General features: G+C 52.3%; 1 protein-coding gene across 1 annotated transcript in view; it reads right to left on the bottom strand.

Annotated features, from left to right (window-relative positions):
• LOC140403431 (glutamate receptor ionotropic, delta-1-like) overlaps positions 1 to 17,222 on the bottom strand; it is a 1,359,932-nt gene that overhangs the window by 219,063 nt on the left and 1,123,647 nt on the right. The window contains 2 exon segments of the mRNA XM_072491342.1: positions 9,083 to 9,280; positions 11,386 to 11,487. Of these exon segments, the coding sequence (XP_072347443.1) occupies positions 9,083 to 9,280; positions 11,386 to 11,487 (300 nt within the window).

Here is a 17,222-nt window from a genome sequence, read left to right as displayed (position 1 = left end):
GTGCAGCACTCCATCAGTACTGACCCTCTGACAGTGCAGCAATCCCTCAGTACTGACCCTCCTACAGTGCGATACTCCCTCAGTACTGACCCTCTGACAGTGCAGCACTCCCTCAGTACTGACCATCTGACAGTGCGTCACTCCCTCAGTACTGAACCTCTGACAGTGCAGCACTCCCTCAACACTGACCCTCCAACAGTGCAGCACTCCCTCATTACTGACCCTCTGACAGTGCAGCACTCCCTCAGCACTGACCCTCTGACAGTGCAGCACTCCCTCAGCACTGACCCTCTGACAGTGCACAGCACTCACTCAACACTGACCCTCCAACAGTGCAGCAATCCCTCAGCGCTGACCCTCTGACAGTGCAGCACTCCCTCAGTACTGACCCTCTGACAGTGCAGCACTCCCTCAGTACTGACCTTCTGACAGTGCAGCACTCCCTCAACACTGACCCTCTGACAGTACGGCACTCCCTCAGCACTGACCCTCCAACAGTGCAGCACTCCCTCAACACTAACCCTCCAACAGTGCAGCACTCCCTCAGTACTGACCCTCGAACAGTGCAGCACTCCCTCAACACTGACACTCTGACAGTGCGGCACTCCCTCAACACTGACCATGCAACAGTGCAGCACTCACTCAGCACTGACCATCTGACAATGCGGCACTCCCTCAGTACTGACCCTCCAACAGTGCTGCACTCCCTCAGCACTGACCCTCCTACAGTGCAGCACTCCCTCAGTACTGACCATCTGACTGTGCAGCACTCCCTCAGTACTGACCTTCTGACAGTGCAGCACTCCCTCAGTACTGAACCCTCTTATAGTGCAGCACTCCCTCAGTACTGACCCTCTGACAGTGCAGCACTCCCTCAGTACTGACTCTCTGACAGTGCAGCACTCCCTCAGCACTGACCCTCACAGTGCAGCACTCCCTCAGTACTGACCCTCTGACAGTGCGGCGCTCCCTCAGTACTGACCCTCCCACAGTGCAGCAATCCCTCAGTACTGACCCTCCTACAGTGCAGCACTCCCTCAGTACTGACCCTCTGACAGTGTGGCACTCCCTCAGTACTGACCCTCTGACAGTGCGGCCCTCCCTCAGTACTGACTCTCTGACAGTGCGGCCCTCCCTCAGTACTGACCCTCTGACAGTGCAGCACTCCCTCTGCACGACCCTCTGACAGTGCAGCACTCCCTCAATACTGACACTCTGACAGTGCAGCACTCCCTCAGTACTGACCTTCTGACAGTGCAGCACTCCCTCAACACTGACCCTCTGACAGTGCGGCACTCCCTCAACTCTGACCCTCCAACAGTGCAGCACTCCCTCAACACTAACCCTCCAACAGTGCAGCACTCCCTCAGCACTGACCCTCCTACAGTGCAGCACTCCCTCAACACTGACCCTCTGACAGTGCGGCACTCCCTCAACACTGACCATCCAACAGTGCAGCAGTCCCTCAACACTGACCCTCCAACAGTGCAGCACTCCCTCAGCACTGACCCTCCTACAGTGCAGCACTCCCTCAGCACTGACCCTCTGACAGTGCAGCACTCCCTCAGTACTGACCGTCTGACAGTGCAGCACTCCCTCAACACTGACACTCTGACAGTGCAGCACTCCCTCAGTACTGACCCTCTGACAGTGCAGCACTCCCTCAGTACTGACCCTCTGACAGTGCAGCACTACCTCAGTACTGACCCTCAGACAGTGCAGCACTCCATCTGCACTGACCCTCTGACAGTGCAGCACTCCCTCAATACTGACACTCTGACAGTGCAGCACTCCCTCAATACTGACCATCCAACAGTGCAGCACTCACTCAGCACTGACCATCTGACATTGCGGCACTCCCTCAGCGCTGACCCTCCGACAGTGCAGCACTCACTCAGTACTGACCCTCAGACAGTGCAGCACTGCCTCAGTACTGACATTCTGACAGTGCAGCACTCCCTCAGTGCTGAACCTCTGACAGTGCGGCACTCCCTCAGTACTGACCCTCTGACAGTGTGGCACTCCCTCAGAACTGACTCTCTGACAGTGCAGCGCTCCCTCAGTATTGACCCTCTGACAGTGCAGCACTCCCTCAGTACTGACCCTCTGACAGTGTGGCACTCCCTCAGTACTGACCCTCTGACAGTGCGGCCCTCCCTCAGTACTGACTCTCTGACAGTGCGGCCCTCCCTCAGTACTGACCCTCTGACAGTGCAGCACTCCCTCTGCACGACCCTCTGACAGTGCAGCACTCCCTCAATACTGACACTCTGACAGTGCAGCACTCCCTGAACACTGACCATCCAACAGTGCAGCACTCACTCAACACTGACCTTCCAACAGTGCAGCACTCCCTCAGCACTGACCCTCTGACAGTGCAGCACTCCTTCAGTACTGACCCTCTGACAGTGCAGCACTCCCTCAGCACTGACCCTCTGACAGTGCGGCATTCCCTCAGTACTGACCCTCTGACAGTGCGGCACTCCCTCAGTACTGACCCTCTGACAGTGTGGCATTCCCTCAGTACTGACCCTCTGACAGTGCGGCACTCCCTCAGTACTGACCCTCTGACAGTCCGGCACGCCCTCAGTACTGACCCTCTGACAGTGTGGCACTCCCTCAGTACTGACCCTCTGACACTGCAGCACTCCCTCAGTCCTGACCCTCTGACAGTGCAGCACTCCCTCAGTACTGACTCTCTGATAGTGTGGCACTCCCTCAATACTGACCCTCTGACAGTGGGGCACTCCCTCAGTACTGACCCTCCCACAGTGCCGCACTCCCTCAGTACTGACACTCTGATAGTGCGGCGCTCCCTCAGTACTTACCCTCTGACAGTGCAGCACTCCCTCAGTACTGACCGTCTGACAGTGCAGCACTCCCTCAGTACTGACCCTCTGACAGTGCAGCACTCCCTCAGTCCTGACCCTCTGACAGTGCAGCACTCCCTCAGTACTGACCCTCTGACAGTGCAGCACTCCCTCAGCACTGACCCTCTGACAGTGCAGCACTCCCTCAGCACTGACCCTCTGACAGTGCAGCACTCCCTCAGTACTGACCCTCTGACAGTGCAGCACTCCCTCAGTACTGACCTTCTGACAGTGCAGCACTTCCTCAACACTGACACTCTGACAGTGCAGCACTCCCTCAACACTGACCATCCAACAGTGCAGCACTCACTCAACACTGACCTTCCAACAGTGCAGCACTCCCTCAGCACTGACCCTCTGACAGTGCAGCACTCCCTCAGTACTGACCCTCTGACAGTGCAGCACTCCCTCAGTACTGACCTTCTGACAGTGCAGCACTCCCTCAACACTGACCCTCTGACAGTGCGGCACTCCCTCAACACTGACCCTCCAACAGTGCAGCACTCCCTCAACACTAACCCTCCAACAGTGCAGCACTCCCTCAGCACTGACCCTCCTACAGTGCAGCACTCCCTCAACACTGACCCTCTGACAGTGCGGCACTCCCTCAACACTGACCCTCCAACAGTGCAGCAGTCCCTCAACACTGACCCTCCAACAGTGCAGCACTCCCTCAGCACTGACCCTCCTACAGTGCAGCACTCCCTCAGCACTGACCCTCTGACAGTGCAGCACTCCCTCAGTACTGACCGTCTGACAGTGCAGCACTCCCTCAACACTGACACTCTGACAGTGCAGCACTCCCTCAGTACTGACCCTCTGACAGTGCAGCACTCCCTCAGTACTGACCCTCTGACAGTGCAGCACTACCTCAGTACTGACCCTCAGACAGTGCAGCACTCCATCTGCACTGACCCTCTGACAGTGCAGCACTCCCTCAATACTGACCATCCAACAGTGCAGCACTCACTCAGCACTGACCATCTGACATTGCGGCACTCCCTCAGCGCTGACCCTCCGACAGTACAGCACTCACTCAGTACTGACCCTCAGACAGTGCAGCACTGCCTCAGTACTGACATTCTGACAGTGCAGCACTCCCTCAGTGCTGAACCTCTGACAGTGCGGCACTCCCTCAGTACTGACCCTCTGACAGTGTGGCACTCCCTCAGTACTGACTCTCTGACAGTGCAGCGCTCCCTCAGTATTGACCCTCTGACAGTGCAGCACTCCCTCAGTACTGACCCTCTGACAGTGCGGCGCTCCCTCAGTACTGACCCTCCCACAGTGCAGCACTCCCTCAGTACTGACCTTCTGACAGTGCAGCACTCCCTCAGTACTGACCATCTGACAGTGCAGCACTCCCTCAGTACTGACCTTCTGACAGTGCAGCACTCCCTCAGTACTGACCCTCTGACAGTGCGGCACTCCCTCAGTACTGACCTTCTGACAGTGCCGCACTCCCTCAACACTGACCCTCTGACAGTACGGCACTCCCTCAACATTGAACCTCCAACAGTGCAGCACTCCCTCAACACTGACCCTCCAACAGTGCAGCACTCCCTCAACACTGACCCTCCAACAGTGCAGCACTCCCTCAGCACTGACCCTCCTACAGTGCAGCACTCCCTCAGCACTGACCCTCTGACAGTGCAGCACTCCCTCAGTACTGACCCTCTAACAGTGCAGCACTCCCTCAACCCTGACACTCTGACAGTGCAGCACTCCCTCAACACTGACTCACCAACAGTGCAGCACTCCCTCAGTACTGACCATCTGACTGTGCGGCACTCCCTCAATACTGGCCCTCTGACAGTGCAGCACTCCCTCAGTACTGACCTTCTGACAGTGCAGCACTCCCTCAGTACTGACCCTCTGACAGTGCATCAATCTCTCAGTACTGACCCTCTGACAGTGCAGCACTCCCTCAGCACTGACCCTCCTACAGTGCAGCACTCCCTCAATACTGACACTCTGACAGTGCAGCACTCCCTCAACACTGACCATCCAACAGTGCAGCACTCACTCAGCACTGATCATCTGACAACGCGGCACTACCTCAGTACTGACCCTCCAACAGTGCAGCACTCCCTCAGCACTGACCCTCCTACAGTGCAGCACTCCCTCTGTACTGACCATCTGACTGTGCAGCACTCCCGCAGTACTGACCTTCTGACAGTGCAGCACTCCCTCAATACTGGCCCTCTGACAGTGCAGCACTCCCTCAGTACTGACCATCTGACTGTGCAGCACTCCCGCAGTACTGACCTTCTGACAGTGCAGCACTCCCTCAGTACTGACCCCTCTGACAGTGCAGCACTCCCTCAGTACTGACCCTCTGACAGCGCAGCACTCCCTCAGTACTGACCCTCTGACAGAACAGCACTCCCTCTGCACGAACCTCTGACAGTGCAGCACTCCCTCAATACTGACACTTTGACAGTGCAGCACTCCCTCAACACTGACCATCCAACAGTGCAGCACTCACTCAACACTGACCTTCCAACAGTGCAGCACTCCCTCAGCACTGACCCTCTGACAGTGCAGCTCTCCGTCAGTAGTGACTCTCTGATAGTGCGGCACTCCCACAGTACTGACCCTCTGACAGTGCAGCACTCCCTCAGTACTGACCCACCCACAGTGCGGTACTCCCTCAGTACTGACCCTCTGACAGTGCCGCACTCACTCAATATCGACCCTCCTACTGTGCAGCAATCCCTCAGTACTGACCCACCCACAGTGCAGCACTCCCTCAGTACTGACCCTCTGACAGTGCAGCACTCCCTCAGTACTGACCATCTGACAGTGTGGCACTCCCTCAGTACTGACTCTCTGACAGTGCAGCACTCCATCAGTACTGACCCTCTGACAGTGCAGCAATCCCTCAGTACTGACCCTCCTACAGTGCGATACTCCCTCAGTACTGACCCTCTGACAGTGCAGCACTCCCTCAGTACTGACCATCTGACAGTGCGTCACTCCCTCAGTACTGAACCTCTGACAGTGCAGCACTCCCTCAACACTGACCCTCCAACAGTGCAGCACTCCCTCATTACTGACCCTCTGACAGTGCAGCACTCCCTCAGCACTGACCCTCTGACAGTGCAGCACTCCCTCAGCACTGACCCTCTGACAGTGCACAGCACTCACTCAACACTGACCCTCCAACAGTGCAGCAATCCCTCAGCGCTGACCCTCTGACAGTGCAGCACTCCCTCAGTACTGACCCTCTGACAGTGCAGCACTCCCTCAGTACTGACCTTCTGACAGTGCAGCACTCCCTCAACACTGACCCTCTGACAGTACGGCACTCCCTCAGCACTGACCCTCCAACAGTGCAGCACTCCCTCAACACTAACCCTCCAACAGTGCAGCACTCCCTCAGTACTGACCCTCGAACAGTGCAGCACTCCCTCAACACTGACACTCTGACAGTGCGGCACTCCCTCAACACTGACCATGCAACAGTGCAGCACTCACTCAGCACTGACCATCTGACAATGCGGCACTCCCTCAGTACTGACCCTCCAACAGTGCTGCACTCCCTCAGCACTGACCCTCCTACAGTGCAGCACTCCCTCAGTACTGACCATCTGACTGTGCAGCACTCCCTCAGTACTGACCTTCTGACAGTGCAGCACTCCCTCAGTACTGAACCCTCTTATAGTGCAGCACTCCCTCAGTACTGACCCTCTGACAGTGCAGCACTCCCTCAGTACTGACTCTCTGACAGTGCAGCACTCCCTCAGCACTGACCCTCACAGTGCAGCACTCCCTCAGTACTGACCCTCTGACAGTGCGGCGCTCCCTCAGTACTGACCCTCCCACAGTGCAGCAATCCCTCAGTACTGACCCTCCTACAGTGCAGCACTCCCTCAGTACTGACCCTCTGACAGTGTGGCACTCCCTCAGTACTGACCCTCTGACAGTGCGGCCCTCCCTCAGTACTGACTCTCTGACAGTGCGGCCCTCCCTCAGTACTGACCCTCTGACAGTGCAGCACTCCCTCTGCACGACCCTCTGACAGTGCAGCACTCCCTCAATACTGACACTCTGACAGTGCAGCACTCCCTCAGTACTGACCTTCTGACAGTGCAGCACTCCCTCAACACTGACACTCTGACAGTGCAGCACTCCCTCAACACTGACCATCCAACAGTGCAGCACTCACTCAACACTGACCTTCCAACAGTGCAGCACTCCCTCAGCACTGACCCTCTGACAGTGCAGCACTCCCTCAGTACTGACCCTCTGACAGTGCAGAACTCCCTCAGTACTGACCTTCTGACAGTGCAGCACTCCCTCAACACTGACCCTCTGACAGTGCGGCACTCCCTCAACTCTGACCCTCCAACAGTGCAGCACTCCCTCAACACTAACCCTCCAACAGTGCAGCACTCCCTCAGCACTGACCCTCCTACAGTGCAGCACTCCCTCAACACTGACCCTCTGACAGTGCGGCACTCCCTCAACACTGACCATCCAACAGTGCAGCAGTCCCTCAACACTGACCCTCCAACAGTGCAGCACTCCCTCAGCACTGACCCTCCTACAGTGCAGCACTCCCTCAGCACTGACCCTCTGACAGTGCAGCACTCCCTCAGTACTGACCGTCTGACAGTGCAGCACTCCCTCAACACTGACACTCTGACAGTGCAGCACTCCCTCAGTACTGACCCTCTGACAGTGCAGCACTCCCTCAGTACTGACCCTCAGACAGTGCAGCACTCCATCTGCACTGACCCTCTGACAGTGCAGCACTCCCTCAATACTGACACTCTGACAGTGCAGCACTCCCTCAATACTGACCATCCAACAGTGCAGCACTCACTCAGCACTGACCATCTGACATTGCGGCACTCCCTCAGCGCTGACCCTCCGACAGTGCAGCACTCACTCAGTACTGACCCTCAGACAGTGCAGCACTGCCTCAGTACTGACATTCTGACAGTGCAGCACTCCCTCAGTGCTGAACCTCTGACAGTGCGGCACTCCCTCAGTACTGACCCTCTGACAGTGTGGCACTCCCTCAGAACTGACTCTCTGACAGTGCAGCGCTCCCTCAGTATTGACCCTCTGACAGTGCAGCACTCCCTCAGTACTGACCCTCTGACAGTGTGGCACTCCCTCAGTACTGACCCTCTGACAGTGCGGCCCTCCCTCAGTACTGACTCTCTGACAGTGCGGCCCTCCCTCAGTACTGACCCTCTGACAGTGCAGCACTCCCTCTGCACGACCCTCTGACAGTGCAGCACTCCCTCAATACTGACACTCTGACAGTGCAGCACTCCCTGAACACTGACCATCCAACAGTGCAGCACTCACTCAACACTGACCTTCCAACAGTGCAGCACTCCCTCAGCACTGACCCTCTGACAGTGCAGCACTCCTTCAGTACTGACCCTCTGACAGTGCAGCACTCCCTCAGCACTGACCCTCTGACAGTGCGGCATTCCCTCAGTACTGACCCTCTGACAGTGCGGCACTCCCTCAGTACTGACCCTCTGACAGTGTGGCATTCCCTCAGTACTGACCCTCTGACAGTGCCGCACTCCCTCAATACCGACCCTCCCACTGTGCAGCAATCCCTCAGTACTGACCCTCCCACAGTATGGCACTCCCTCAGTACTGATCCTCTGACAGTGCAGCACTCCCTCAGTACTGACCTTCTGACAGTGCAGCACTCCCTCAGTACTGACTCTCTGACAGTGCAGCACTCCCTCAGCACTGACCCTCACAGTGCGGCACTCCCTCAGTACTGATCCTCTTATAGTGCAGCTCTCCCTCAGTACTGACCATCTGACAGTGCAGCACATCCTCAGTACTGACCCTCTGACAGTGCAGCACTCCCTCAGTACTGACCCTCTGACAGTGCGGCACTCCCTCAGTACTGACCCTCTGACAGTGCGGCATTCCCTCAGTACTGACCCTCTGACAGTGCGGCACTCCCTGAGTACTGACCCTCTGACAGTCCGGCACGCCCTCAGTACTGACCCTCTGACACTGCAGCACTCCCTCAGTACTGACCCTCTGACAGTGCGGCACTCTTTTGATACTGTACCGAAGTGTTATCCTGGGATAATGACAGCTTGCTGAGTGGGATTGGTCTTTACACAAACGATATCATCCTATCAGATAATTAGACCAAAGAGGGAATGAAGAGTGGAAGTTCAATCATTAAACTGAGTGTGTATGAATAAATGAGTGCTCGCCTTGTTAATGAGTTCCCCGATCATTCCATTCCAGGATCCATTGGGAAGCTGAGTGCCATACATATGATCCACCGCTTGATAAATCTCATACTTAAATCCAAGATTCTTTGCCAACGCGTCAAGGACATCGATGGAAAAGCCCTTGTAGCGTTTTGGTTGTCCTAAGATGTTTTCAGCCACCATGACGAAGGGCTCCTCCTGTGGATACACACACAGCTTCAACTAGATGAGCAGAAAGATAAGGGAGCATGTCGACAGCTTTATACACGGGGCATTCTGACTCCAACACAGTCCCTTCCACATTCAGAAAGGATTTGCCAGCAGCAACCTGCCAGAGAAGATTCCTGATCCCCTGTGCACCCTTCCCGACTGAGTCGCCATTGATATTCATCAGGAATAATGTCGATTAACACCTTGTTTCTCAATGTCGTTATGCTGCATTTGAAATTTTTAATATTCAAACAATGAATGATATTAGTGGCATGGGGTGCATTAAAGGATTAGGAGTTAGCATGATTGTGTCACTCTGCATTTCAAACAATTTGGAAACGGTTTGAAACCGTTAGTGAAGACCGGGGAGAAACACTGAGAATTCGGAGCACATTTAGATTTCAAAGTTGAGCATCAAGAGGGATTTCCCAACACATGTTGGGAACTGAGAAATTGAATTTTCACCAAGTTCCTCATGTCTGTTGAGGAGGGATGGGAAATGAGGGAAAGATGCTCAGTGCACGGAAGGAAGTTTCTTCAGGAATCTTGGTGAGGTGGACTTCCCGCGGGCGATTATTTACCACAAAAAGATTGTCTATTCAAGGTGAGGTGAAGGAAATGAGGCTGAAAGGCAAACTGATAATCAACAATTTGGAAAGCCATTTGGAAGAGGGCACATATATGATGGACTAAATAGATTCCCAACTTCTGTATGATCTGTTTGTAGATGAAACAGGAGTTTGGGAGTATTGGGCTGGAGTAATGAGTTTAACGGGCAGGAGTGACACAGGGAGAGGAAGTGACTTTGGGGAGAGGGGAGCGTCACAGGGTAGGGGAGTCAGAGAGGGAGTGGCATTGATGAGAGTCAGTGACATTGGGGAGAGGGAGTGACAGGGGAGAGGGATGTGACATTGTGGGAGGGAGTGACATTGGTGGGAGGGAGCGACAAGGGGGAGGGGAGTGACATGAGGGGAGAGGGAGTGGGGCGGGGGCAGACAGAGTGGCATAGGGGGACAGGGAGTGACACAGGGGAGAGGGAAGTGACATGGGGGGAGACGGGGTGGGACGGGGGTGACGGAGTGGCACAGGTGAGAGGGGAATGGCATTTAGGAGAGGGGAGTGACACAGGAGAGATGGAAGTGATCGACATGTGAACACTGACTGGGCAGACTCGATGGACCAAATGGTCTCATTCTGCTCCTATATATTATGGTGTGGAGATGCCGGCGTTGGACTGGGGTGAGCACAGTAAGAAGTCTTACAACATCAGGTTAAAGTCCAACAGGTTTGTTTCGAATCACTAGCTTTCAGAGCGCTGCTCCTTCCTCAGGTGAATGAAGAGGTGGGTTCCACAAACACATATATATAGACAAAGTCAATGATGCAAGGTGATACTTTGAATCCGAGTCTTTGTGGGTAAGTAAGTCTTTGCAGGTCCAGACAGAGTAACTGGAGAGAGGGATAAAGAGTGAATTGACTCAAGCCAGGACAGTTGGTAGGATTTCGCAGGCCAGATGGTGGGGGATGAATGTAATGCGACATGAATCCCAGGTCCCGGTTGAGGCCGCACTCATGTGTGCGGAACTTGGCTATAAGTTTCTGCTCGGCGATTCTGCGTTGTCGCGCGTCCTGAAGGCCGCCTTGGAGAACGCTTACCCGGAGATCAGAGGCTGAATGCCCTTGACTGCTGAAGTGTTCCCCGACTGGAAGGGAACATTCCTGCCTGGTGATTGTTGCGCGATGTCCGTTCATTCGTTGTCGCAGCGTCTGCATGGTCTCGCCAATGTACCACGCTTCGGGACATCCTTTCCTGCAGCGTATGAGGTAGACAACGTTGGCCGAGGTGCACAAGTATGTACCGCGTACCTGGTGGGTACATACTCGTACATCACCTTGCATCACTGAATTTGTCTATATCTATGTTTCTGGAACCCTCCTCTTCATTCACCTGAGGAAGGAGCAGCGCTCCGAAAGCTAGTGATTCGAAGCAAACCTGTTGGACTTTAACCTGGTGTAAGACGTGTTACTGTGCCTATATATTAAGACTGAGTGTGATCCCATGGCTCTATTGGCAACACAAAGGTCTCCATTACCAGGATAGTGACCACTTTCAAGGTCACGCCTTGCATGTCACTTTCCAAACGCCGCTCCTGAAGACTCCCGTTCAGGCCCTTCACTGGATCCCAGACGGCCAACTGCAGGGGGAATAAACAGGAGAAGTTAATCAATAAATCACGGCTTGTTTTCTGAGGCTAATGATGAAATGTCAAATCCTTTGATTATCAGGTTCTTGCCACGGGCTTGCTTCTGCAGAGTAAAGAAACAATTAACCAGATCCTCAATAAACATCGCGAGTCAGTGTTGGGAATCTGTCAAATCCAAATCCATCTGCTCCATTGATCCTCAATCTGAACCCAAGGGAATGAATCACACCATGTCAGATTTTCTGTAATTGGAGTAACGAAAGCACCAAGATGTGGTCTGTGGTTCTGAACTGTTACTGCATCATTCTTCAGTGCTGGATCAAAATAATTGTACCAAACTACAGGGGCAGCTGGTAACAGTAACCTCGGGACATCCCAAAATGCTGCACAGCCAGTCAACTATTTTTTTTGCAGTGTGGCCTTTGTTGTAATGGAAGGAGATGTGGCGGCTGATTAGTGCACAGCAAGCTCCCGAAATGAAATAAATGACCAATTCATGTTTTTATCCAACAAAGTGATGGAATTCTTCACATCTAAACCAGACCCTGATAGCCTCTCATTCTATGCGCGCGTACGTCCACAATTTTGTTACCACTACTTTACATCTTTTAAAAAATAATTTTAGCGTGCCCAATTCATTTTTTCCAATTAAGGGGCAATTTAGCGTGGCCAATCCACCTACTCTGCACATCTTTGGGGTGTGGGGGCGAAACTCACGCAAACACGGGGAGAATGTGCAAACTCCACACGAACAGTGACCCAGAGCCGGGATCAAACCTGGGACCTTGCCGCTGTGAGGCAGCAGTGCTAACCACTGCGCCACCGTACTGCCCTTACTACTTTACATCTTTTGAGATGAAGATCGGAATGCTGATGTCTGGGCGTCTGATTGGCCCTCATCGCCCAGTGAGGAAGATTGAATCACATGAGTGGCCCCGTGTGAATGTTTCCAGGTGAACGCCACACAGTTTCCCCCCACGGTGTGGCGTGGGACCCCAATGGACTGTACACACAAGCTGCCCATTAGTGGGATGCATTTCAATATCCTTTATACAAACTTCACTGTAAAAAGAAACTGTAGAATCCCTCAAAGCTGTAAAAGTGAAATGGTAACATTCCCTGACCTTTGTTGTTTGATATTTCCAGAGGAAAGCTTTGATGTGACATCAGGAAGTTCCGCTGACGTGGAATGAGAGCATAGCCAGCAATGGTAGTGCAGAGTTAGACACACTGCCCCAAGGGTGCCAGCCGGCCTCCATTCAGATCTTCCGCTGAAGTAAAAATCTAACAAAGCTTACAATCCCGTAGATGTGGAAAATATCTTACCTTACAGTTTGGATCGAGTCTGGACAGTGACCTCCAGGAACTCAGTGAAGTGAGGAATACTGCGATGTTTAAGGTTTGGTATAATTCTCAATTTGATGGAGTGGTTTAAGCTGACAGTGTGCAGAATGTAACTGAGGCTCTGAGCAAATCCCCCCAGATTCCCTTCCCCATCCTGAGCACTCGGGTCAAACTCAATGTTCACCCATCCTGAATGCTTGACCCGACACCGTCGACACAATGCATTATACCCACAGGAGCAGGTTCTGTGAACGCATGTGTAAACATTTACCAACCCCCCACCCACCCAAACATGCTGGAGCAACAAGACACAGTCAGGCTGGGACCATTATTCTTGTGGAATAAATGTTCCAGCAGATTAGGAGCTTGGCTCCTGGTACTATTAACATACATACGAATAAGGAACAGGAGGACGAGATCCATATCGCCCCTGGTGGAGCGAGTCAGGTATCTCGCGATTGCCCTGGCACTCGGCGTGGAGCCCGATTAGGGGCACTCACGCAATTCGCCCATCGTGTCTGGCTCCCCGCTGGGTGCACCGCCGTCGCTGAATCGCGCCCTGTATGTTTTCAAGAAGCAGTTAGATATAGCACTGAGGGCGAAGGGGATCAAGGATATGGAGGTTGAAAGCAGGATTAGACTATTGAGTTGGATGATCAGCCATGATCGTGATGAATGGCGGAGCAGGCTTGAAGGGCCGAATGGCCTCCTCCTGCTCCTATCTTCATCGTCTATGTTAACCTTTAACCCTCTTGTTAACCAAGAGTCTGTCTATCTCTGCCTTAAAAAATATTCAACGGGAGAGAGTTCCAAAGACTCGCAGCCCTCAGAGAGAAAACATTTGCATCTCTTCTTAAATGAGTGGCTCCTTATTTTTAAACAGTGACCCTTAGCTCTAGATTCTCCCACAAGAGGACACATCCTCTCCACACCCACCCTGTCAATACCCCTCAGGGTCAGTGTTTCAATCAAATCACCTCTCACCCTTCTGAACTCCAGTGGATACAAACCTAACCTAACCTTTCCAACTTTTCCTCAGAAGACAACTTGCCCATTCCTAGTATTAGTCTAGTAAACCTACCCTGAACTGGTTCTAATACATTCATATCTTTCCCTCGATAAGGAGCCCAATACTGTACACACGCTCCAGATGTGGTCTGACCAATGCCCTACACAACTGAAGCATAACCTCCTTACTTGTGTAATCAATTCCCTTCACAATAAACAATAACGTTCTATTTCGTTCTTTCCTAATTAGCTACTGTACTTGTACACTAGCCTTTTGTGATTCATGCAATGGGACACCCCAACCCCTCTGTACCTCAGAGCTCCACAATCTATCACCATTTACACAATAACTTTATTTTATGTTCTTCCTGCCAAAATGGACAATTTTCAATTTTCCCAAATTATGCTCCATTTGCCAGATCTCTGCCCAGTGACTTCACCCCTGTCCCTTTGTAGCCTCTTTACCTCCTCTTGACAATTTACTTTCCGAACTATCTTTGTGTCATCAGCACATGTCGCAACCATTGGATTGGATTTGTTTATTGTCACGTGTACCGAGGTACAGTGAAAAGTATTTTCCTACGAGCAGCTCAACAGATCGTTCCGTACATGAGAAAAAAACATAGGGCGAACATAAATACACAAAGTAAATACATAGACACAGGCATCGGGTGATGCATACAGAGTGTAGTACTGCTCAGTAGAGAAGATGTGTGGAGCGATCAGTTCAGTCCATAAGAGGGTCATTTAGGAGTCTGGTAACAGAGGGGAAGAAGCTGTTTTTGAGTCTGTTCGTGCGTGTTCTCAGACTTCTGTATCTCCTGCCCGATGGAAGAAGTTGGAAGAGTGAGTAAGCCGGGTGGGAGGGGTCTTTGATTATGCTGCCCGCTTTCCCCAGGCAGCGGGAGGTGTAGATGGAGTCAATGCATGGGAAGTGGGTTTGCGTGTTGGACTGGGCGGTGTTCACGACTCTCTAGTTTCTTACAGTCTTGGGCCGAGCAGTTGCCATAACAGGCTGGGATGAAGCCAGATAGGATGCTTTCTATGGTGCATCTGTAAAAGTTTGTAAGAGTCAGTGTAGACATGCCCAATTTTCTTGGTTTCCTGAGGAAGTATAGGCGCTGTTGTGCTTTCTTGGTCATAGCGTCGACGTGGGTGGACCAGGACAGATTACTGGTGATGTGCACACCTAGAAATCTGAAGCTGTCAAATATCTCCACCTCGGCCCCGTTGATGCTGACAGGGGTGTGTACGATACTTCGCTTCCTGAAGTTAATGACCAGCTCTTTAGTTTTGCTGGCATTGAGGGAGAGATTGTTGTCGCTACACCACTCCACTAGGTTCTCTATCTCCCTCCTGTATTCTGACTCATTGTTATTCGAGATCCAACCCACTAAAGTTCTGTCGTCAGCAAGCTTGTAGATGGAGTTGGAGCCAGAATTTGCCACGCAGTCGTGTGTGTACAGGGAGTATAGTAGGGGGCTAAGTATGCAGCCTTGCGGGGCCCCGGTGTTGAAGACTATCGTGGAGGAGATGTTGTTGTTTATCCTTACTGATTGTGGTCTGTGGGTCAGGAAGTCAAGGATTCATTTGCAGAGGAAGGAGCCAAGTCCTAGGCTTTGGAGCTTCGATATGAGCTTGGCTGGGATTATGGTGTTGAAGGCGGAGCTGTAGTCAATGAATAGGAGTCTGTGGTAGGAGTCCTTGTTGTTGAGATGCTCCAGGGATGAGCGTAGGGCCAGGGAGATGGTGTCTGCTGTCCCTTTATCCAAGTTATTTACATAAATTGTGATAAATTGGGGCCCCAGCACTGATCCTTGTGGCTCACCACTTGTTACATCCTGCCAACCAGAATATAACCCATTTATGCCAACTCTCTGTTTCCTGCTCGCCGGCCAATCTGCAAGCCAAGCCAACATGTTACACCCGACACCAGGAGCTTTCTGCAAATCCAAATACAGGACATCAACTAGGTCCCCTTTATCCACAGTGCCTGTTACTTCCTCAAAGAACTGCAGGATATCCTATCCTTCACAATTTTAACAGTTGAATTACAGAGTCCGTAATATAGATACTTATCAGAATATGCGGTCTTACTTTGAGAATATAAAGGGCAGGGTGTTTTTGATCAATGAGCTGACCAATGCACAGGAAGTACCCAGGTTTTCAAAGCGACACTGAGCAGGATTCTCCGGCCTGGCAGCTGTGTGTTCCTCGGCAGAACGCCATTCGCTGGCGGAGGGATTCTATCTTTCTGCCGCTTATCAATGGGATTTCCCAGTGAAGCCTTCTAGATGGTAGTGGTCATGAGCTCGGAAGATGCTGTCTGAGTGAGGGCTTAAGTGGGTTGGTGCAGACTCGATGGGCCGAATGGCCTCCTTCTGCACTGTATGGTCTATGTTCTATGAACCTTGGTGAGTTACTACAGTGCATCAAGGGAGGCAGTGTCATAGTGGTACAGTCACTGGGCTAGTAGTGCAGAGAGCCAGGGTACAACTCTGGAGACTCGGATTCAAATCCCACCCTGGCAGGTGTGGAAATTTGAATTGAATAAATATCTGGAATTAAAAGTCTAACGATGACCATGAAACCATTGTCGAGTCTCATAAAAAACCCATCTGGTTCACTAATGTCCTTTAGGGAAGAAAATTTGCCGCCCTGACCCGGTCTGGCCTACAGGTGAATCCGGGACTCTGCGGAGTAACGGGAATCGCAGAGATGGTGAGGAAACACCACCATCCTCAACATCCTGACCATGTCTTCCACCATAAGCACCTCCACTCTTCAATTCCTCTGTCTCCACACCCCTCCTTTCTCCGTTAAAACCTTCCTTATAACTCACCTCTTACCCAACCTTTTGTTCAGCTTTCAAATATCTCTCTCGATTTGGTCCATTGCTTTGTGAAGATGGTCCTGTGACAAGCTGCTGAATTTATGCATTTTACTGACTAAAGTAAAGACTCGGCTAGCTATTCCCCGAAGAGATGCCTGAGGATATTAAGTGTGCTGGATAAATGCTCGTTGCTGTTATTATTGACATGGAAGATACTATTTAGCCTGGGGTTCAACAGGACTATTCAACCTGTGACAGTGGAGACGGAGGGCAAGAGATTCGATGGCGAGGGGCTGAGGAGCTTGTGACAATGGCTGATGGCTTCAACTTTCTCATTTCTTTACGCTGGGACAGTTTCATTTGTTGCTGCCCACCAATCACAAGCAGAAATCATGGCAGCAAAGTTAATGCAGTTTTTTTCCCCCCCAGAGTTTGAATGTGGTGAAGTAATTAATAGCTGCCCTCTGCATTGTCCTCATTGGGAGCTTTCGTCACAGAGGAGTTCTGTCGACCGGTTGAATTAAACTGATTGGCAAATTAG

The sequence above is a fragment of the Scyliorhinus torazame genome, chromosome 28 (assembly GCF_047496885.1).
Source record: "Scyliorhinus torazame isolate Kashiwa2021f chromosome 28, sScyTor2.1, whole genome shotgun sequence".
Lineage (NCBI taxonomy): Eukaryota > Metazoa > Chordata > Chondrichthyes > Carcharhiniformes > Scyliorhinidae > Scyliorhinus > Scyliorhinus torazame.
Note: the sequence above shows the minus strand (reverse complement) of the source record. Positions and strands in the feature narration are given on the sequence as shown.